General features: G+C 41.4%; 1 protein-coding gene across 12 annotated transcripts in view; it reads right to left on the bottom strand.

Moving 5' to 3' along the window:
• Positions 1 to 23,436, bottom strand: part of FSHR (follicle stimulating hormone receptor) — a 171,588-nt gene that overhangs the window by 60,193 nt on the left and 87,959 nt on the right. For 7 of the 12 annotated variants that reach the window (XM_056568047.1, XM_056568045.1, XM_056568048.1 and 4 more), the window contains one exon: positions 780 to 854. In XM_056568047.1, the coding sequence (XP_056424022.1) occupies positions 780 to 854 (75 nt within the window). Of the gene's footprint in view, positions 1 to 779; positions 855 to 1,012; positions 1,192 to 23,436 lie in introns of all 12 variants that reach the window. The other 5 variants (XM_056568053.1, XM_056568055.1, XM_056568051.1 and 2 more) reach the window with 1 other exon arrangement.

Here is a 23,436-nt window from a genome sequence, read left to right as displayed (position 1 = left end):
CAGAATCCCCATAGCAAACCTCTCCAGCTCTGCACAGTTCCTGACATGAACAGAGGGGGCAGCAGAGAGCACTGTGGTCAGACTGGAAAGAACTATACAACTTCCTCTGGGGCATACAGCAGCTGAAAAAGGATTCAAGGGGTATTCCATGGAAAAAACTTTTTTTATATATATATCAACTGGCTCCAGAAAGTTAAACAGATTTGTAAATTACTTCTATTAAAAAATCTTAATCCTTTCAGTACTTATGAGCTTCTGAAGTTAAATTTGTTCTTTTCTGTCTAAATCCTCTCTGATGACACCTGTCTCGGGAAACGCCCAATTTAGAAGCAAATCCCCATAGCAAACCTCTTCTAAACTGGGCGTTTCCCGAGACAGGTGTCATCAGAGAGGATTTAGACAGAAAAGAACAACCTTAACTTCAGAAGCTCATAAGTACTGAAAGGATTAAGATTTTTTTAATAAAAGTAATTTACAAATCTGTTTAACTTTCTGGAGCCAGTTGATTTATATAAAAAAGTTTTTTCCTGGAAAACCCCTTTTAAGATTTTAAAATAGAAGTAATTTACAAATCTGCATAACTTGTACCAGTTTATATAAAAACTTTTTTTTCCACCGCAGTACCCTTTAAGACAGTGCTTTCCAACCAGGGACAGCCAAAGCTATAGATGAAACATACTTTAGGCTGACTGTCCCTTTAAGTTCCATTTAATTTCATTGTGCTTATTCAGTTCTTAGACTAAAAGGTCAGTATTTCCTGAAATATTTCAATGACTTACATCTCTTGTAGCTGAGGGTTGTTTGAGAACACGTTCGCCTCTATTGATTTCAGGTCATAATTCTCGGAGATCTCTCTGTAAAATAAATGAATGATAGCAAATGTAAAAGTGTTATAAATTACCACTACATTACTTCAGAATGTACATACACGAGAGTGCAGAATTAGAATATATTTAATACTGATATATCAGATGTTGCAAAACTAGTGTAGTTCATATTAAAGTGTTTGTACCTGTGTTTCATGGTGGTCTTGCAATTCATCTGTGATATTTTCCCTAAGGTTTATTTTTAACAGCATACAAAATGAGTGTTGTCTCAGGTTTTCCCAGGTTGCAGTGCAGCCAGAGACATTACATCACTAGTCAGGTGATCAGAGGGAGCCTGTCTTTGTTTCAATGGGTGGAGCGACCACTGGGTGAGAGAAAGCTCATTCTGTTTTTGCAACAGCTGGAGGCACTCTGGTCAGAAAACACTGGTCTATTGCATTAAAGGGATCACAGGTGTGTTTCAATGGGTGGCGTTTTCCAAGCGGATATAGTATATATACATATATATACTTCCCTTGGGTACCCCTTTGAGTAAAGGAAGAATTATTGATCTTAAATTGAGTGTTGTCTACAATTTATTCTACACTTGTCTCCACCTCAACTCCCTACTACTGTATAATGTATAGATGAGGGAGGCTTTCTTACATCTCTGCAATAGATAGGATGATCACATCAGGTGTCAGGAGTGACACCCGCTGTGATCTGTCCTCTACTGCAGGTACTACTGCTCCCAACATGGCGTACACTCTGCTCCATGCTGAGAGCTGTAGTACCTGCTGCATTAATAGACAGTTCACAGCGGGTGTCACTTTCTGACACTTGTTGCGGTCTGTCTATTAATGCAGGTATTACAGCTCCTAGCATGGAGCAGAGTGTGCTCCATGTTGGGAGCTGTAGTACCTGCAGGTAAGGAAAAATCACAGTGGGTGTCACTCCTACCACCCGCTGCGATCGTCCTGCATAGACATGGGCTGGCAGACGCTCTTCTGTGGTCCCACTGTAGTATGAGTATATGCTGTATATATACTGTAAGGATTTCTCCCTGGGGATATCTCTGGGATCATCCTTGACACCGCCACAGGACACGTTTCTACTTCATTCAGCAGGCAAACAACAGTTCTTTATGCAAGTCTGGCCCCTCTCCATTTTTATTAGATTGGTTGCAGGATAAATAAAAACATAACAGGGACAAAACAAAACCCTAGACCTTCCAGTCACTAACTAAACAATCCAGCATGCTCTGTCTATCAACTGGTGGGCTTTTCCCGGCCAATTAAACTTATTGCCTCCTGCAACCTTCTACTCACTGTTCACACACAGCGTTTGCAACATCTTGATGTGTGTCTCGTCCACACCACTCTTTGGGGCCACTCACAACTTGGCCTGTGTGTTCCTCAGCAGGACTCCTGCCTCCCCACACAGCCACTTTGCTGTCTTCTGGGGAGAGCCCCTACTATTGTGTCTGTCTTATTTTAAACACACTTCCCCTTTCTACTACCTCATTAATTAGGCTAAATGTGGAGGTTTCTCCAGTGTGAGCTAGGGAAATACAACCTTCCCTTGCCACAGTGTCACATATCCCCCCCCTCCCCCTCTGCTCGGACCACCGGGAAGGAGCACTTGCATTCAAAAGGCAGAGTCCAACTGCCTTTCCTTTTCCTTGACCAACTCCGTTGAGGCACTTGGCTTCCTTCTTCACCAGATTTTATCTGCACCACTTCAATGGCGCACCCTTCTTTCATTTGCACTTTCATCAGCCACCAAGCACAAGACTTTTTGTCACCTTTGAAAAAAAGGCTCCATTCATGTCACAGCTTTCCAATGCCAGGTTCTTCACTTTGGTCTGTGCAGTGCTCTGGACACTAGGTGCGGACAAGGCAGATGCTCCAGGCCTTTGTCTTCTTCTGTCACCAGTACGGCTATCGCCCGAACATTGCTGGTGGCCAACCAAGCCTGTATCACCCATTTGCAGAACTTCTGCAGTTATTTCTGGTATAGCTTTTGCCTCAGAGAACTTCTCTTCCTCAGCATTTTCACCATTCAATGTCCATATCTCTGCAGCTTCAGAGGACCTTTCATAGGGTTTCACCTCATTCTCAGCTTCAGAGGATTTCTCATATGGCTTCCTCTTATGGTCTTCAGACTCTACTGTTTCTTGAGTCCATTGCTCAGACTCTGCTACTTTTAGAGAACGCATCTCAGTCTCCAGTATCTTTAAATTTTTCTGCTGCTCACTCTTGAGCTTAGCAGAGTCACCTTCTCACTTTCCAGCAATTCTGTCGAGTTTTTGAAAGTATCCTCCAGGGACAGCAGTAGTTCTCTCATCTGCTCATTGTCTTTATTCAGCTCTACCATCTTGGACGCGTTCTGCTCATATACTTTTAGTTCAGCCACTTGTTCAGAGAGCTGCTTTCCATGTGAATCCAAGGTAGCTGCGTGAGACTTAATGTGCATTTCGTTCTGCGCCTCCAGGCTCTGCACCTTATCAGCCATTACTACTTTCTACTTCTCCAGCTCTTCCATGGCTACCAACGTAGCCTTCTGATCACTTTATAGAGCCAGATATGCCTCACACAGGACATTCACTTCTTCCTTCTTGAATGAGACCTGCTTGGCCAGACTCTCCAATTCTCTCTCCTTGCTGGTCACAAGAACATGGGAGCGGGACAGTTCATCCTTCAGAGCCACAAACTCATTTTTCTGCAGCTGAAGCTTTGCTTCCTGCTCTTTCAAGCCAACTTGTTCCAACTAGACTTGTGCACTAGAAAAATGTTCATTTTGTTTCGTTTCATTTTTTCGTTTTTGAAAAAATTTTGAGTTTAGTAATATTTTCGGTTTTAATTTTTCGGATACATTCGGTATTCGGGTGTTCGGTCTTATTTTTCGGATACATTCAGTATTCGGGTACATTCGGTAAATCTTTTTATTCTTTTTTGGACTCAAAAATGATGGAGATACCTTTTTTATTAAAATTTCGTAGGGTACCATACAAAAATAATAATAAAAGAGATACAGTAGTGATGGAAACAATTAACGAAACTAACGAAATGTATCTTTTTTATTATTAAATGTTTATTAATTTTTAAACAGGGATCAATTTATGTGAGTGGGTAAAGCACTAAAAATGTAGCCGACAATAATAAAAATGTAGTGTGTGTGTGTTTTTTGCTTTTTTTTTTTACATTTTTTTAGGTAGTACTACTACTCCCAGCATGGAACACACTGTTCCATGATGGGAGTAGTGGTTACCTGTACTAATTGACAAATCGCCAGGGTTCGTTGTGATCCTCTTGTATAATGTATAGATGCGGCGGCAGCTCTTCTATGGCCCCCTGCACTCACGTATATATACACATATTCATATTTCCCGCAGAGCTGTGATTGGCCACATGGTTCCAGCCAATCACAGCTCTCTGTGAGAAATAGGAATATGTGTATATATACGGCCGTGCAGGGGACCATAGGAGAGCAGCCACCGCATCCATTCATTATACAGGAGAATCACAGCGGCTGTCAGGAGTGATACCCGCAGTGATCTTTCCTTTACTACAAGTACTACTTCTACCAACATGGAGTACACTCTGCTCCATGCTGGGAGCTGTAGTTCCTGCGTTAATAGACAGATCACAGCGGGTGTCAGAAGTTGCACTCGCTGCGATATGTCTATTAATGCAGGTACTACAGCTCCCAGCATGGAGCAGAGTGTGCTCCATGTTGGGAGTATTAGTACCTGCAGTAAGGGACAGATCCCAGCGGATGTCACTCCTCCTGACACCCGCTGCGATCGTCCTGATGTGAATGTCGGGATCAGCTGTTCTCAGGGCTACAGAGCCGGGAGAACAGCTGACGCTGAGCCATAGGTATACATCGTATATCTACTGCCAGCAAGAACTTACAGTGAGCCTGCAATGTGTATACAGTATACACATTGCTGGCTCACTTAACCCCTTGCTGAGATGGGCGCTATGCGCAAGCCCAGCAAGGAAAGAGTTAACTTATACTGCTGGACAGTGTAGGTTAAATCTTTGGGCGGTATACACTATATACAGCGATCTATAGATAGCTGTATATAGTGTATACAGAAGACGAAGTCCAGCTTACTTCCCTCGGGTACCCGGCAGCTCCGCCCCTAGTGATGACGTAATTAGGGGGTGGGGCTACAAAAGGGAACTAGGCTTGTTAATCTGAAGCTCTGTTCACATTGTCCGTTTTGTATAATGTGAACAGACTCTTCTGGCAGTGTCTACCCATACAGGGAGACTCCAGCTGTTGCTAAACTACAACTCCGAGCATGCCCAGACAGCCAAAGGGTGTCTGGGCATGCTGGGAGTTGTAGTTTTGCACCAATTGGTGGCTCCCTGTTTGGGTAGACATTGCATCATGGGTGCTCTCCCCAGCAGACAGCGTCAAAAATGTCATAACCAATTTTTTGTGTTTTTTTTCTTCTCGTTTCAGATCAGTGTATGCAGAGGATTACTGCGATTCGATGGATTATGGCAGATTTTTTTTCTTTTAATAAAATGGTTAACAAGGGCTATGGGGGAGTGTTTTTTTAAATAAAATAATTTTTCCAATGTTTTGTGTTTTTTTTTATTGAATTTTCAGGCTTAGTAGTGGAAGCTGGTCTTATTGACTGAATCCATTACTAAGCCAGGGCTTAGTGCTAGCCCCAAAAACAGCTAGCGCTAACCCCCAATTATTACCCCAATACCCACCGCCACAGGGGTGCCGGGAAGAGCCGGTACCAACAGGCCCGGAGCGTCAAAAATGGAGCTCCTGGGCCTAGGCGGTAACAGGCTGGCGTTATTTAGGCTGGGGAGGGCCAGTAACAATGGTCCTCGCCCACCCTGGTAACATCAGGCTGTTGCGATTTGGTTGGTATTGTGCTCAGAATGAAAATACGGGGAACCCTATGCGTTTATTTTTTTTTAAATTTAAATAAAAAAAAATAAAAAAAACGCATGGGGTTCCCCGTATTTTCATTCTGACGTTACCAGGATGGGCGAGAACCATTGTTACTGGCCCTCCCCAGCCTAAATAACGCCAGCCTGTTACCGCCTAGGCCCAGGTGCGCCATTTTTGACGCTCCGGGCCTGTTGGTACCGGCTCCTCCCGGCACCCCTGTGGCAGTGGGCACCGGGGTAATAATTGGGGGTTAGCACTAGCTGTTTTTGGGGCTAGCACTAAGCCCTGGCCTAGTAATGGATTCAGTCAATAAGACCAGCTTCCACTACTAAGCCTGAAAATTCAATTAAAAAAAAAACACAACACATTGGAAAAATTATTTTATTTTAAAAAACACTCCCTCACAGCCCTCGTTAACCATTTTATTAAAAGAAAAAAAAAATTCGGCCTAATCCATCGAATCCGCAGTAATCTTCTGCATACACGGATCTGAAACGAGAAGAAAAAAAACCACAAAAAATTGGTTATGACATTTTTGGCGCTGTCCGCTGGGGAGAGCACCCATGATGCAATATCTACCCAAACAGGGAGCCACCAATTGGTGCAAAACTACAACTCCCAGCATGCCCATAATAATATAGTGTTTAGGATGCACATACACATTGAGTGCATAATCTGAAAAACAGATCGTGTTTCAATGTGCATCCGCATTAACAGTATAAAGTGTACATTATTAATTGTATAAGAGTTGTTTACAGGTGAAGATTAAAATCATTATCAACTGGGCGGGGAGATGAATCCACTCACCAGAAATATACACATGGAATGCCGTGAGAAATATACACATGGAGCGCCTCGAAGAGGTTGCACTTTTTCCTATGGTGCCAAAAAACGCCCCAAAACCCGGCGACATCAGGAACACTGGGGCTCTGGACAGTAGGAGGTATAGTTTCGCCAGGCGGGGACAGGGTTCTGCCCACCGCCTGGCTACACCTTGCACTTGATCGCACACTGAAGATTGCTGTGTTCCCTGCGACTATGTGAATGGGTGTGCCCATAACCAAGATGGCTGATGGTGTCAATGTTACTTGCTCTGTGCATGCGCTATGACGCTTTACACGCAAGATCACATGATTCCCTGGCAGAGTCGTTGCTTCCGGTCTCTGGATGCTGGCGTGTGCTGTCTCCCTTGGCAATGGCGTCCTCGTGGCACTCCATGTGTATATTTCTCACGGTGTTCCATGTGTATATTTCTGGTGAGCGGATTCATCTCCCCACCCAGTTGATAATGATTTTAATCTTCACCTGTGAACAACTCTTATACAATTAATAATGTACACTTTATACTGTTAATGCAGATGCACATTGAAACACGATCTGTTTTTCAGACTATGCATTCAATGTGTATGTGCATCCTAAACACTGTATTATTATTATATTTATTGTGATTTATGTACTTTTACACTTTTTGTACACTAATTGATCTATTGGTTTTTAATGATTGTATACACTATATATATATATATATATATATATATATATATATATATATATATATATATATGTATCACTGAGAGTCATTTATTGCTTGAAAATGGCTGGGTGAGCCAGCTGAAACGTTGCCTAACACGTTTTTTTTTAAATAAATCACCTTTCTTTTTTTTGACACTTGGTGTGCCACTGTTTATTAAATTTTTTGTATCTATATATGTATATATATATATAAATATATATATATATATATATATATATATATGTATATATATATATATATAGAGAGAGAGAGAGAGAGAGAGAGAGAGAGAGAGAGAGAGAGAGAGAGATGTATACATATAAGGATACAAGTACATATACAGTCATGGCTGTAAATGTTGACACCCCTGAATTTTTTCAAGAAAATGAAGTATTTATCACAGAAAAGGATTGCAGTAACACATGTTTTGCTAAACACGTTTATTCCCTTTGTGTGCATTGGAACTAAACCAAAAAAGGGTAGGAAAAAAAATCAAATTGGACATAATGTCCCCAAACTCCAAAAATCAACTGGACAAAATTATTGGCCTCCTTTCAAAATTGTGGAAAAATAAGATTGTTTCAAGCATGTGATGCTCATTTAAACTCACCTGGGGCAAGTAACAGAGAACTGCAACTAACAGAGGACTTGAGAACCAAAATTGTGGAAAGATATCAACAATCTCAAGCTTACAAGTCCATCTCTAGAGATCTAGATTTGCCTTTGTCCACAGTGCTCAACATTATAAAGAAGTTTGCAACCCATGGCACTTTAGCTAATCTTCCTGGGCTTGGACGGAAGAGAAAAATTGATGAAAGGTGTCAATGCAGCATAATCCGGATGGTGGATAAGCAGCCCCAAACAAGGTCCAAAGATATTCAAGCTGTCCTGTAGGTTCAGGGAGCATCAGTGTCAGCGCGAACTATCCATCAACATTTAAATGAAATTAAACGCTATGGCAGGAGACCCAGGAGGACCCCACTGTGGACACAGAGACATAAAAAAGTAAGACTACATTTTGCCAAAATGATCTTGAGTAAGCCAATATCCTTCTGGGAAAACGTCTTGTGGACAGATGAGACCAATATAGAGCTTTTTTGTAAAGCACATCATTCTACTGTTTACCGAAAAAGGAATGAGGCCTACAAAGAAAAGAACACAGTACCTACAATGAAATATGGTACCCTCCCCTGCACGTACCCCCGCTGACCCGCTGTGTCTTGCTGGGTTTGAATTGCTGTATATCGTTGTATCCCTCACACCAATAAAGTTTCCAGCTAAAGACTAGCCTATACAAGAGTGTGGTGAGTGCATTTTTTTCATTCTCCATAAATTATTATGAAATATGGTGGAGGTTCAATTATGTTTTGAGGTTGTTTTGCTTCCTCTGGAACTGGGTGCCTTGAATGTGTACAAGGCATCATGAAATCTGAGGATTACCAATGGATTTTGGGTCGCACTGTACAGCCCAGTGTCAGAAAGTTGGCTTTGCGTCCAAGATCTTGGGTATTCCTGCAGGACAATGACCCCAAACATATTTCAAAAAGCACCCAGAAATGGAGGCCAACAATGCGCTGGAGAGATCTGAAGTGGCCAGCAATGAGTCCAGATCTAAATCCCATTGAACAACTGTGGAGAGATCTTAAAATTGCTGTTGGGAAAAGGCGCCTTCCAATAAGAGAGACCTGGAGCAGTTTGCAAAGGAAGAGTGGTCCAACATTCCGTCTGAGAGGTGTAAGAAGCTTATTGATAGTTATAGGAAGCGACTGATTTTAGTTATTTTTTCCAAAGGGTGTGCAACCAAATATTAAGTTAATTTTGTCCAGCCCATTTTTGGAGTTTGGTGTGACATTATGTCCAATTAGATTTTTTTTTTCCTACCCTTTTTTGGTTTAGTTCCAATACACACAATGGGAATAAACATGTGTACAGCAAAACATGTGTTACTGCAATCTTTTTCTGTGAGAAATACTTCATTTTCTTGAAAAATGTCAGGGGTGCCAACATTTACGGCCATGACTGTACATATATATATATATATATATATATATATATATATATATATATGACAAATACATATATATTTATATATATATGATCTAATGTGAACGTTTACATCTACATACATCTACATATCATTACATATTATCCATATGGTACATATACTCGATATGCTGGGTCCTGCAATAGTATTGAGATATGCGGGACCCACTGACAGTCAGTTTGCAAACAGTGCAGAATATATGTTTGCAAACTGTCCGTGGGCACTCAAATAGGATGCGGGTCTCGTTCCTTCAACCCAGGTCAGATATGCTGTGGTACCCATGGACAGTTTGCAAACATACTGGCCCTCATTTACTTAGAAAATCGGGTTGTAAGTCTATCTTGCTTTCTTACCCGACTGCTTTTTTCCCCTGGTATTTATTATTATGTCGCATCTTGTTTGTCGCACGTGCGTTTTGTTGGTTTTGGTTTCCAACTCCTCTGAGCTGTCGGGAAAAAATCCACAACAATTCAACAAATTCGGGTTGGAAACCTTTATAAATACGTGGGAAAGCTCAGAAATGTTGGGTTACGCCCCTTTTTCGGGTTTGGGAGAATCCACATCGGGTCCGTCGGGAAAAAATGTCGCATCGTGTCGCAGACTGGCGCACGATGTCTGCGACATGGCGCAGACAAAGATGCGACAAAAAAACCCGACAAAAGAAGTCGGGTTTAGAATAGTAAATGAGGGCCACTGTGTATTGTGCACTGTTTGCAAACTGACTGTCGTTGGGTCTCGCAGCATATCTCAATACTATTGCAGGACCCAGCATATCGAGTATATGTACCATATGCATAATATGTATTAATATATACTCTAGATGTATGTAGATGTAAACTTTTACAATGCACATATATATATATATATATATATATATGTGTATATATATATATATATATATATATATATATAGCTATCCATATATCTACATGGCTCTCTCTCTTTATATATATATATATATATATATATATATATATATATATATATATATATGTATATATATATATATATATATATATATATATACATATATATGTACCATATTTATCGGCATATAACACACATTTTATAGGCAAAAATTTTGAGCCTAAAGTCTATCTGCATGTTATACACCGATAAGCCGATTCAGTTCAATGATTTAAAGCGGGCGTTTTAAATCAATGAACTGCAGTGTCTTTTGCAGGTCCAGAGACCTGCCGTCACTGCCGGCTTCTCTACTCCTGCCTATCCTGGGGTCCAGAGACTGCCGGCACCGCCGCCCCATTACCTCCCCCATCCCCCTGGTTTTTCTGACCCCGCAGAAGCCCCCAGGAAAGTCAGGGGGAGAGAGGCTGTCGCTGCCCGCTGCTCTCCCCCTGCCTTTCCTGTGGTCTAGAGCCCTGCTGCCGCCGCTTCTCTCCCCCTGGCTATCGGCGCTGCTGCCCCATTGTCTCCCCCATCCCCGGTTTTATGATTACCTGTTGCCGGGGTCGGGTCCGTGCTTCTTCTGGCTCCGGTACGGGGTGTTTCTGGCTCCAATGTAGCGTTTATGGGTCGTTGCTATGCGCTGCGAGGCACAATGACGAGTGACGCGACGTCACTCGTCATTGCGTAGCGCAGTGCATAGCAATGACGCATAGATGCCACACTGGAGCCAGAAGCACCGCGGACAGGAGCCAGAAGCAGTGCGGACCCGACCCCGGCAACAGGTAATCATAAAAACGGGGATGGGGGAGGCAATGGGGCAGTGGCGCTGACAGCCAGGGGGAGAGAAGCGGTGGCAGCAGGGCTCTAGACCCCAGGAAAGGCCGAGGGAGAGAAGCGGGCAGCAACAGCCTCTCTCCCACTGCCTTTCCTGGGGGCTTCTGCAGGGTCAGAAACAGTGTATCGGGGTATAGACATGCACACACACACACCCTCATTTTACCAAGGATATTTGGGTAGAAAACTTTTTTTACCCAAATATCCTTGGTAAAATGAGGGTGCGTGTCATAGGCCGGTGCGTGGTATGCCCCGATAAATACGGTACATAAATCATATATCTGTATATATATTAATCATGTTTTTTGCTCATGTAAATATGGAAAAGTAGATGTAAACTTTCACATTAGATCATACACGATATATATATATATATATATATATTTGTTATATATATATATATATATATATATATATATATATATATATATATATATATATATATTTCTTTTTTTTTCCGCTTTCACAGCAGATAGATGAGTGAAGAACAGGAAATAGGAGGGAAAGACCTTAATTAAATAATGAAACCACATCCAATTAAGGTCAAACCACTTGACCTACATTCCTTTCATGTTCTATTACCTATTTGACCTGAATTGGCTGTGGTCTCATTATTCAATTAACCTTCATTTGCACCAATTAGAGCAGCTACTGTATATTTAAAAACTTCCTTTCTTCCATTCAAACGGCCCCAGTGACTCTCTGCCGGTCCCTGCTGCAACCACTGTAACTGCAAGCGGGGACAACTAGAATTCAAGAATTACAACTCCCATCATCCCCTACATAAAAATTTAAGGATTTTTCACATATATAAAAAGGTAATCCCACATCCCACATCCATGGCTACTTATTCCCTTCTACAGGTTACAGCAACGAAAAAGTCCTTTCCATCCTACTAAAATTATAGCTCCCATCCATGTCTTCCTGCATATGCAGAGACATTGGAATTACAAGAAGAGTTTTGCAGTAATTTGTCATTTAAAACCAGCTCATACTGTATAATTACAATGACATCGTCCTTCACAGTTACATTAAAGGGGTTATCCACCATAAGGTTATTTTAGTACGTACCTGGCAGGCAGCAATGGACATACTTAGGAAGGATCTGCGCTTGTTTGGGGTTAAATGGCTATGTTGTGAGATTACCATAACACTTTGGGTAGCTTTTTGTGAACTGGTACTTCCTGTTTGAGTTTTCTTCTTTTGCCTACAAATCCCATAATTCCATTTTCCTCCCTCCCACTCATCAGCCACCCCAACCCATTGAAACATAAATGAGCTGCATCCATTCAACGATCTGTGGTTTTCAATCAGGATGCCTACAGCTGTAGCATTAGTTGCAGTTTGATCTCTCTCTCACCAAGCGATCCCTCCACCCATTGAAGCGGACAGGCTCCCTGTCATCAGCTGAATAGTGAGTCAGGTCTCGGCGACATTGCAACCTGGCAAAAATCTAAGACAACAGTCATTTTGAATGCTGTTAAAAATAAATTTTAGAGTGAAAATCAGATAGGAATTGCGAGAAAACATTCACACACAGGTACAGACATTATATTACAAACAACCCTAACTTTACAGCCCCTGTAGCATAGTCAAATAAATAAAATTCCTGGAATACCCCTTTAAATATATACATACATTATTGTCTCAGACATCTGCCTCTGCAAATTACAATTTGAAGTATCTTTGATTTAAATTAGGGAAACTCAGCCTTTTTTTGCCTACTGTATTATACATACTACTGATGTCCCATTTAAAGGTAAAAATAATATACTTTTATAATTAATTAAACATTTTTTTATTAGTAATGTATTTTAATATTGTGTTTAGTAAAGTGTGTGTGTTTCACTTTTTTCTCTCTATTTTTTACATTTTTTAGGTAGTACTACTACTCCCAGCATGGAAGAGACAGTTCAGGAGAAAGCTGCTCGCATCTATACATTATACAGGACGATCGCAGAGGGTGTTACTAATGAAGAAATTCATTATTTTGAATCGAGTCGAAGTTCGGATTCGGTCCGAATCAAATTTTTCATGAAATTTGGAACGAATTCGACTTCGTCCGATTCGATTTGCTCATCTCTAATATCAGGCTTAAATCACTCAATTGCTGCAGCACCCAGCATTCTAAACAAACGCCGGGTTCCTGCGGCAGTGGTCGTGACATCATGGCCACGCTCACTTGTGAAATCGCACCACGCCCCCTCCATTCATATATATGGGAGGGGGCTGTTGATATGCCCCCTCTCATAGACATGCATGGAGGGGGGCTTGGCCAGGACGTCACGATCACGGTCTCCGGCTCCGAGCGTTCTGATCAAAATTTCAGAACATTGGAGCACTGGAGTAACCCTTTAAATATCTTTAGCAGATTTTTCCACTACGAATATATGCCACGCGGGATTCCTGCCCATATATCCTACATTAAGGGACATCTGGGTGGAGAGCAGATAGTTTTTCCACATCAGTGAATAAATATGAGAAATATACTTGTGTATGAAAGATGTACCCCTCTGTAAATTACCAACATCTGAATGGATTTTCAGGTGAGTAAATGCTTATAAGTAAAAGTAAAATATATAAAAGAGAAGAACGGTAAAACATAATCCTTGGGGCCTGTAATCTCTAAACCTGGTGTTTTGTGCAGTGTATGTAAACTGGAGTATAAATAGAACTATGATAGCACCACCTTACCTTTCACTTACCAAACGGCAGAAACTGTACGTATGAAATGACAGGTGCTAAAATCTTTGTGAAATATTACACTTTCTCTTTACTTATGGCATTCTGGGCTATACATAGATATTTTGTTTTCTATATCAGCAAACACGTTTTGTAAAACCAAATTTAATTAATTCCCTTACATCACAATTCACATTAATAGGCGCATTCCTGTACAAGGCCAACAGCGGGTTGAATGCCCTCAATTAACTACATCAAAAAGATACCATATTTGCAGGATGCCAATGATTGAAATATATAGCATCTTTTATGATAATATAAAAACGAAATAGCATGAAGAAGCCCTTCATGTTTCATAAGTTGTTTATCTATGTTTGTACTAAGGTTCGAGGATCTCATACATAACAGTCAGCAGAACCAAATATTTTTTAAAGACGACAAGTAGAAGATACAAACAGTGGCCTTGTTTCATTCAGGACCTGAAAAGCCTCCAGAAAGGCCTGGACAAATAATAAATGGCTAGTGAGGCTACAATGGATCTCAACTTCATAGTAGGCAACTGTAGAATTACAGGGACACTACAAGAACCAGGAGTATCCCACTGGGTGAAAGCCGAAGAAGCAGCCTGTGCTCCATTTTTGAGGAGAGTATTCATTTGACTGTGAGTAACTTGGATCTTTTTTAGGCTTCATGAAGAAGCTGAGGAGATAAGATCCCCCAAATATCTGATCTGGCCATGAATATCTGTGTGTTGTATATTTAAGACTGTGAAATTTATTTGCCACAACTTGCACTGGGTTGTGAAGAAGCCCACATTATTGAATTGCAAGACGTTTTAAAGGGGTACTCTGGGGACTTAAAACCATAGTCCATTTTGTCCCTCTCATCAACCTATTTAATTGTCTAAATTAAATTCTTCTCTCTTTGGTTGTCACTTACATGCATGAAGTCAGGGAGAGATGTCATCCAACCATCCACCCTGTCTCTGACCAAATGCCTCTCAAAAAGCAGCCACCACTCCTAACAGACCATGTGGTTTCTGTCCGGGACTGATAATTCATGCTCATTTATACTTTTCCATAGTACACATCTTGGATGGCACACCAATAATGGCTAAAGTGTCCATCCAATTCTGGTCTTCTGCTTGACCTGACATTTCATGTGAGATACTTTAGGCAGTACTGTTTAAGAGACAACTTTTTGTTGATGTCCATAAAATATTGTGCATGAGCCTTATCCTAGTTACTAGCACCTGTGTAGTATACTCTTTGGGTACCATGTGGTTGCAAACATTTCTCTATAAACAATGTCGAGCTTGAACCATAAATAAAGTCTTTACTCAGCAGAACCCATTATAACATTGTTTATTTTTGTACGTTGACTTTTTAAAGTCACTGGGAAAAATCCACAACACTTTCTTGCTGTTTCTATATGTTTAAAAAATCATGTTTTAAAAGTCTGGCGCTATGACAACTTATCCCCTATCCACAGGATAGGGGATAAGATGCCTGATCGCCGGGGTCCCGCCGCTGGGGACCCCCGTGATCTTCCACACCACACCCCGTTAGAATCAGCCCCCGGAGCGTGCTTGCTCCGGATCTGATTACTGGCGATCACGGGGACGGAGCATAGTGATGTCACGGCTCCACCCCCGTGTAAGCCTTATGGAGGGGGCATGACAGCTGTCGCTCCGTCCCCGAGATCACCAGTAATCAGACCCGGAGCGAGCACGCTCCGGGGGCTGATTCTAACGGGGTGCGGAATGGAAGTAATAACGCTTTCGACAAACATATAATAAACTTCACTTTCCATCACCTAATAACTATATATAATTTTTACGAAAGAGAAAACTCAACTATTTGTGTTTTTTCCTGTGACAATAGAAAGTCAACTTTTTATCCACTTTAGAATATTTCTGAAGACTAACAAGTATTGCCATAGAAACATGCTCAGCAATTAGTTTCCGATAAGGTCAGCCTTCAAATAGAACAAGAAAATAGTTTTGAATCAATTCTCTTTATTTTAACAAGAAATGTAGCAGGTGGGCTAGAAAATTAATCTTCTGGGACATTTGATAGTCTCTTGGTCCAATATTATGTGAAATAAATGAAAGAAGTTGTTGTCATTGAATTGTAAAAGACTATTGCAAAATATGTACAACTCTGGGGCCAAATGATGAAAGAATTAGTGATATCATCCAAAGCAAACAGAACAGCCAGGTTATTCTAAAAATGAAACAAAATCCTAAAGGTGTCTATGAAAAATAGATCTTTATTTTTTTATACTTTTAAATGTTTTTCACAATGTTAACGTCATCATAGGGGTCACAGGGGTCACATCCGAAGTAGGGAGCAGTGCAGATTTAGGCTTGTCCAAACCCCCTGTCCCTACATATTTGCACGATCTACCCTAAATGGCAGCTCCCAACTGGGCAACAGTCTCTAAACGGTCGTTTTACACCTAACTAGTGGGCTCAGTTCTATAAATTACTTTCAATTTCTGCCATTGTTTAAATGGGCACTGTCATGAACTTTTTTTTTTTTGTTGTAGTACATATATACTACAACATATATCTAATACATTTTCATTATTTTTTTAATTTTATTAAAATGCTTTAATTAATGTTTGAAAACCGGCTACTAGGGGTCTCCCTCCTAGTGGCCGGCTGCAGGCTGGCGTGATGTCATGCCTGAAGTCGGACTGATGCCAGCCGGGCATCGGTTCTAATTCTTTCAGCCTGCGCTCGCTCCCTGCCTGTCTTGACTCCCTGGCCGGCCACTCCTCCTGCACATGACGCCGCCGCTGCTGCTGCCCCTGCACGCTGGACTGTCTGGCAGTATGTATGGATCTGTTTTAGGGGAGAGCGGGGGTTTGGGTAGAGTGGAGATCGGGGGTTGGGGGAGAGCGGGGTTTGGCATTTTAACACGGGGGGGAGGGGGTCGGGGAACAGACGGAGAAAATGGGGTAGCACCGTGCCGCGCCCAAGGCCCTAACTAATTGTTTTCTGCACGGGGTGCCTCCAGCTGTTTCAACACTACAACTCCCAGCTTGCCCTGACAGCCAATAGATGTCAGGGCAAGCTGGGAGTTGTAGTGGTGAAACAGCTGGAGGCACCCTATATAGATGAACTAAGGGCGAAAGTCTCCCTCCCCAGCAGTCATCAGTGACGTGGTGCCTGCTGGGGAAGTCTGCCTGGCAGTGAGCACACTACCAGGCAGACAAAAAGTCATTTTTAACATAGTAAAAAAAAAAAAAAATTTAAGCAGGGAGGGGCTTAGGGATAGATGGGTAATAGGCAGGGATAGAAGAAAAAAAAGGATGGTGGGAGCTACCCTTTAAATACAGTGATACACAGGCTCTACACTGGGCTATGTGCAGGGGATTTAGAGTAGTGAGAATAGTCAGACAGTCCAGGTCAGCAACAAACAGGCAACAAGGTACAAAATACCAAATACAAATACAGAGTCAGGACAAACTATATGTCAAACCTGGAGAGTAGTGTGGTACAAAATCAGAAGGCAAATGCAACATCAGAAAACAGGTAATGGGACAAACCTAGACAGCGGTGTAGTACAAACTTAACAGATAGAAGAATGGTCAAGTTGCAGGCAAACATCAGGACAATAACAAGGCTCAGGGTACAAGAACGGGATTACCCTTGATCATGGACAAGGAATAAGTGCAACTGCTGGCTTATATTTCCACCTTCACAAGGTGTGAGCAGCAGCGCTGCAGCTGATCAACCTGACCCCTCTGACTCCTGCGAGGTCAGCAGGGCTGTCAATAAAATAACATGCTGAGCAGAGCTGGTTGTTACAGAGATCTTAGGAGGCTCTGGAGACTGCCTGCAGAGAGTTAATGCACTGTAGGAGCAAGGACAGGTTTGTTTATTACAACAGGACTCCCTTCTACATAACAGTATAAGAAGTCTCTCTAAGCACCACATAGACAAACATTTATATATGGAGGGGCCCTACAGACATTTGTTTTTTTCCTGAAGACTCTACTTTCAGTTTCTATTAGTCAGATGTTAAAGCTGAACCTGCTGTCTCCTTTTTAAAAAATGTCATCCCTTTATGTGTTGATTTTAAGTTTTACTAGGACAAAGAGAGAAAATCTCTCAGAGAAAATCATTCTTGGGGACTCACCCCTCAGTCTATACTCCAAGCCCCTAATCAGCATTGCTATGGTGTATAAATCTAAATGTCTTTCTTTCACCCCACCCAACACAAAAAGAATATATATAAATAGAGAGATGAGCAAACTTAAAAAACAAGTTTTGTGGCTAATAATTCTTGGTTAACCGGCAATAACCCTCAAAACACATGTATAACAATACCTAAGAGTTCTAAAGCCGAGTTCTAAATAATGTCCCTTTTGAGAGTTACAACAGGATTAGTGTGTCTCAAAACAAAAAAGTAAAGAAGAAAAAGCTTTTGTAAACATTGAAAAGTGAAAAATATTATCCCTTTTTTTGCAATCATGGTATGTTGTGAATATATAGGCCTGCCTGGTAGTAGTGGTACGTCTCTTTGGTGACAATTCATGTCAGGTTGGAATACCAGAAAAACTTTGTCATTATGTACTCCAGCATGAAGATGCTTCTGCTGTTCTTACCGCTTACCGAGGTTGCAGTGGTCAAGGAATTGGAGAATTGACTGAGTGGGTAGCGGAGAGTGGACCCTCGTCGGTCAATTGTTTGCTGTTGGAAAACCGTGGCAAGCAGGCTGTGTAAGGTGAAACAGCAGGCAATGGTGGAGTAGTTGTAGCTGTAGCCAGCAGACAGCAGGCATTGGTGAACTATTGGGAGCTGTAGCCAGCGGACAGCAAGCATTCCTAGACTGGTGATAGTTGTAGCAAGGCCTTCTGATGTAACTCCATATAATTGCATAGAGTCTTAATTCCTAAAGTCAGGCCATGCCTTACTTTCTGTTCGCACAGTTGCCACAGGATTGGTGAGTCAAAATAATGAAGAAGAAATAGTTTTTGTAAACATTTGAAAGTTGAAAAAATAATCCCTTTTTTGGGATAATAGTAGGTTATGTACTTTTAGATAGAAAGGGTAGTACACTGATGGTAGTTGTAGTAGCCAGTGGACATCAGGCAGTGGTGAACTAGTGGTAGCTGTAGCCAGTGGACAGCAGGCAGTGGTGAACTAGTGGTAGCTGTATCCAGTGGACAGCAGGCAGCAGTGAACTAGTGGTAGCTGTATCCAGTGGACAGCAGGCAGTGGTGAACTAGTGGTAGCTGTATCCAGTGGACAGCAGGCAGCAGTGAACTAGTGGTAGCTGTAGCCAGTGGAATGAAGGGGCATTGGATTGGTGGCAGTTGTAGTAATCAGCAGACAGTAGGGGTGGTAGAATAATGCTAATTGTAACCAGAGGAAAGCAGGCAATGGTGAACTAGTAGAAGCTGTAGCCAGCAGACAACAGGGGTAGTAAACTAGTGATATTTGTAGCCTGTCCTTGTGATGTGGTTCCATGTGCTTACATAGAGCCATACTTCATAATCTCGGACCCTGGCTATGACTTCCTTTTTTGTTTGCAGAGATGGCACTACAGCACATTTTCTGCATATGATAGAGGCAGAAAATAATTTCTACACAGCAGAAACCAAGCAAGCTAAATTTGAAATATTCCACAATTCTGCAGATGTTATTATATTTTTTCACTTTATAAATAAATAAACAAACAAATATATCATACATATTACATATTTCAGCCTAAGCATGCTAAAGATTCTGTTCAGATTTCCAATAATTCCTTTTATATTTAACATCTTGAAGGTTCCTGTAATTATTGCTCTGAACTGAGTTCTGCAATATTCTTCTTATCGAGTACTTGATAGTAGCCCTTAGTTATTACCGGAGGAGACTCACCCTTCCAGCACCATTTTACACCTGCATGTATCAAGATGAGGCGGAAAAACAAAGTTCAAGGTCTCTCCCACAGCTTTGTCTTATTGCCACAAAAACAAAGGAGTGATTGAATGAGAAAGACAAAATGTGCTGCTAAACAAAAGGTACAAATAAAGAATAAGCTGTCATATTTCCCTACTTCTACAACCATGCCAGAAATAAATATTACCTAATAAAACTCCTCATCTCCAGACACCGAAACAAAATGCTTTAGAAAATACAAATGAGAAGAGATCACAATAAATCAAGGAACATATTCAAAGTTAAGGTGAACAGAAACTGAGCAGGAGTCAAGCCGAAAAAAGCACAATATGGTGAAAGAGTCAGTAAACTGAATGAAATCTATTAAATAGTTTGAGGCTCCTCCATAGCTGGTGCGGGAGTTTAGCTCAGTAGAGATGGGCAAATAGCATAAACTCCAGTCAGAGGCAGTGACATGGTCCTAAAACAAAATGCAACTGTATTTACATTGGCACAAAGCTAAATAAAACCTTCTTTTCCAGCAGTAACTGAACACTGTGGATCTTACTATAAAAGTGGCTTATTATCGACCTCTTGACAAAACAAACAACCTTACACCATTGGCCTTTGAATTTACTGGCACGCTGGGAGTTGTTGTTTGGCAAAAGCTGGTGGACCTACACAAACAAACACTGTTCTAAGGCTAAGTTTCCACTTGTTTTTTTTTTTTTTTTCTTGCCCCCAAAAATGCAAGAAAAAAAAACACAAGAAAAAAATGCCATGTCATTTTCCTGAGTTTGGCTTTGTTTTTTCTTGTGTTTTTTCTGGCGTTCATGCCTTTGAGTGGAAATTGCATTTTTGGCCCCTTTGGAGTTTTTTTTTTTTTACAAAATTTGTTGGGTTTCAAAATAAAAAAATAAAAATAAATAAAGGATGCAGTAGGGATGGAGAAAAATGTATTAGAAAAAATGTAAAAGAGTTTAACCTGAAAATGCACTCGGGTGTAAGTGTGTTAAATACGAAGGCTCCATTCATATCCAATAGCAACGAGTAATAAGTATAAATCACACTTGACAATTGAATATATTTTCTTAAATGGGTACTCCGAACCCCTAGACATCTTATTCCCTATCTAAAGGATAAGGGCCAAGATGACAGATCGCCGGGGTCCCGCTGCTGGGGACCCCCGGGATCTCGGCTCTAGCACCCACCTGTACGGCTTCCGCCTCACACCGGCAACGTTGGAGGCTTCGGATCCCGACCACAATGGCGGAAGAGCGTGACGTCACAACTCCGCCCCGTGTGACGTCACGCCCCGCCCCCTCAATGTAAGTCTGTGGGAGAGGGCGTGATGGACCTCCCATAGATTTGCATTGAGGGGGCGGGGCGTGATGTCACATGGGGCGGAGTCGTGACATCACGCTCTTCCGCCATTGTGGTCGGGATCCGAAGCCTCCAGCGTTGCCGGTGTGAAGCCGTACAGGTGGGTGCTGCAGCCGAGATCCCGGGGGTCCCCAGCAGCGGGACCCTGGCGATCTGACATCTTATCCACTATCCTCTGGATAGGGGATAAGATGTCTAGGGGTGCAGAGTACCCCTTTAATGCTTTTTCTTTAGTATTCAAATACTCTTGGTACAAAAATCGATCCGCAGACCACCAATTTCATATTCATCAATAGATACAAAAAGTTTTATCACCCAGAGTGCTCACTAGATGGAAAAAAAAATTTAACGAAATGTATCTTTTTTATAACGCAATTTTAATAAATTTTTAAACAGGGACCAATTTATGTGGATGGGCAGGGAACTAAAAATGTAGCCGACAATAATAAAAATTTAGAAAGGGGCATTTTAAATCTAAAAATAATGTATTATTTTTTATTAATTTTGTTAAAGGGGTAGTCCAGTGCTGAAAAACGTATGAGTTTCAGATCGCGGGGTAGGGGCCTGTGATCTCCTGTACGGGGCCCCACTCGCTTGCCCGATAGTGGGTGTCGACCACCGCACGAAGTGGCGGCCGACACGGCCCCTCAATACATCGCTATGGGAGAGCCGGAGATTGCCGAAGGCAGCGCTCTGGCCCTGCCATAGAGTTGTATTGAGGGGGCGTGTCAGCAGCCATTTCTTGCAGTGGTCAACACGCCCCCTTCCCACGGGCTTGCGGGGCCCATACAGGAGATCACGGGGGCCCCCAGCGGTAGGACCCCCGCTATCTGAAACTTATCCCCTATCCTTAGGATAGGGGATAAGTTATTCAGCACTGGATATCTCCTTTAAACTTTATATTAGTAATGTATTTTAATAATGTGTTTAATAAAGTGTGTGAGTGTTTCTAACTTTTTTACTTTTTTTACCCCTTATTTTTAGTAGTAGTACATGTACTAATAGACAGATCGCACTGGGTGTCACTTCTGATACTCTATGCGAACGTCCTTTATATTGCAGAGATGCAGAGATGCTTTCTCCAGCACTCGCATCTCTGCACTATACTCCGGCCGGCCAGTGATGGGAATAGAAATTCACATCACTGAGTCATATTTTCAACCCAGAGTGGTGATGGCCGGGTGGTGGCCGCCAATCATGGCTCTCAGCGGGAAATATGAATGAGTGATGTGAATTTCTATTCACATCTCTGGCCGGCTGGAGTATAGTGCAGAGAAACGGAGGGCTCCGCATCCCCGAAGCAGTGTGCTCCATGTTCGGAGTAGTAGTACCTGCAGTTAAGGAAAGATTACAGCGATGTAACTTTTGACACCCTCTGCGATCTTCTTGTATATTGTATAGATGCGGGCTGCACGGCCGCCCTTTTCTGCACTGCCATTTTTAAACATATTCATATTAATTCATATGAATATTCATATTAATACTAATAAAAAGTTTAACAAAATTAATTATAAAAAAATATATATATTTTTTTTTAATTTAAATGGCCCCTTTCTACATTTTTATTATTGCTGGCTACATTTTTAGGTCCCTGCACATAAATTGATCCCTGTTTAAAAATTAATAAATATTTTGTTATAAAAAAAAATACAATTTTTTCTATCCCTACTGCATCCTTTTTTTTATGGTACCCTATGAAATTTTATTAAAAAAATGTATCGCCATCCCTTTTTTGGGATTGCTAAAGTCCAAAAAGAATAACAAACGCCTTCAAAAACGCCAAAGTGAAAACCCACATGGCATTTTTCTTGGCATTTTTTTTACTCCCATAGACTTCTATGGGAGGAAAAATGCCACGATTTCAGTGAAAAAAAACACCCTAGGCTCAACATGCTGCAATTTAGAAAAACTGCCAAGCTTAAAAACGGCAAAAGGATTTAAAAAAAAACGCCAAATTGAAAAATACAAAGTGGATATGGCATTTTGAGTTTTTCTATTGACTTGCAGCTAGCATCTGACCGCATACCATGGGGCAGTTTTGGTGTTTTTTTGGGCAAAACGCCCGAAAAAACCCAAGTGCAAATTTAGCCCTGGGGTATGGAAATAAAAATATCTACTTGTCCAAGGGACTAAAGCAGAACACAATCTAATTGTTCCTCAAGAAAATCCACTTGTCCTGGTAGATAAAATAATTTCAACCAAAATAGTATGTAAATAAGGTATTTATTAGTTTCTGCACTTTCGTTTTTTCCTCCTTGCCTTATAATAGCCATAACTCTTATTTTTCCATCTACAGACCCATATGAGGCTTTTTTTTTTTTGCAGGGCCAAGTATACTTTGTAATGACACCTTTCATTTTTGCATAACTTATGCTCTGAAACAAAAAAAAAAAAAAAAAAAACTTCTCGAGATGTCAAAACTAGGATTACTGAACATAAGTCAGCTATTAGAAAAACGTTCCAG

The sequence above is a fragment of the Hyla sarda genome, chromosome 3 (assembly GCF_029499605.1).
Source record: "Hyla sarda isolate aHylSar1 chromosome 3, aHylSar1.hap1, whole genome shotgun sequence".
NCBI lineage: Eukaryota > Metazoa > Chordata > Amphibia > Anura > Hylidae > Hyla > Hyla sarda.
This window is presented reverse-complemented; position numbering and strand designations above follow the sequence as displayed.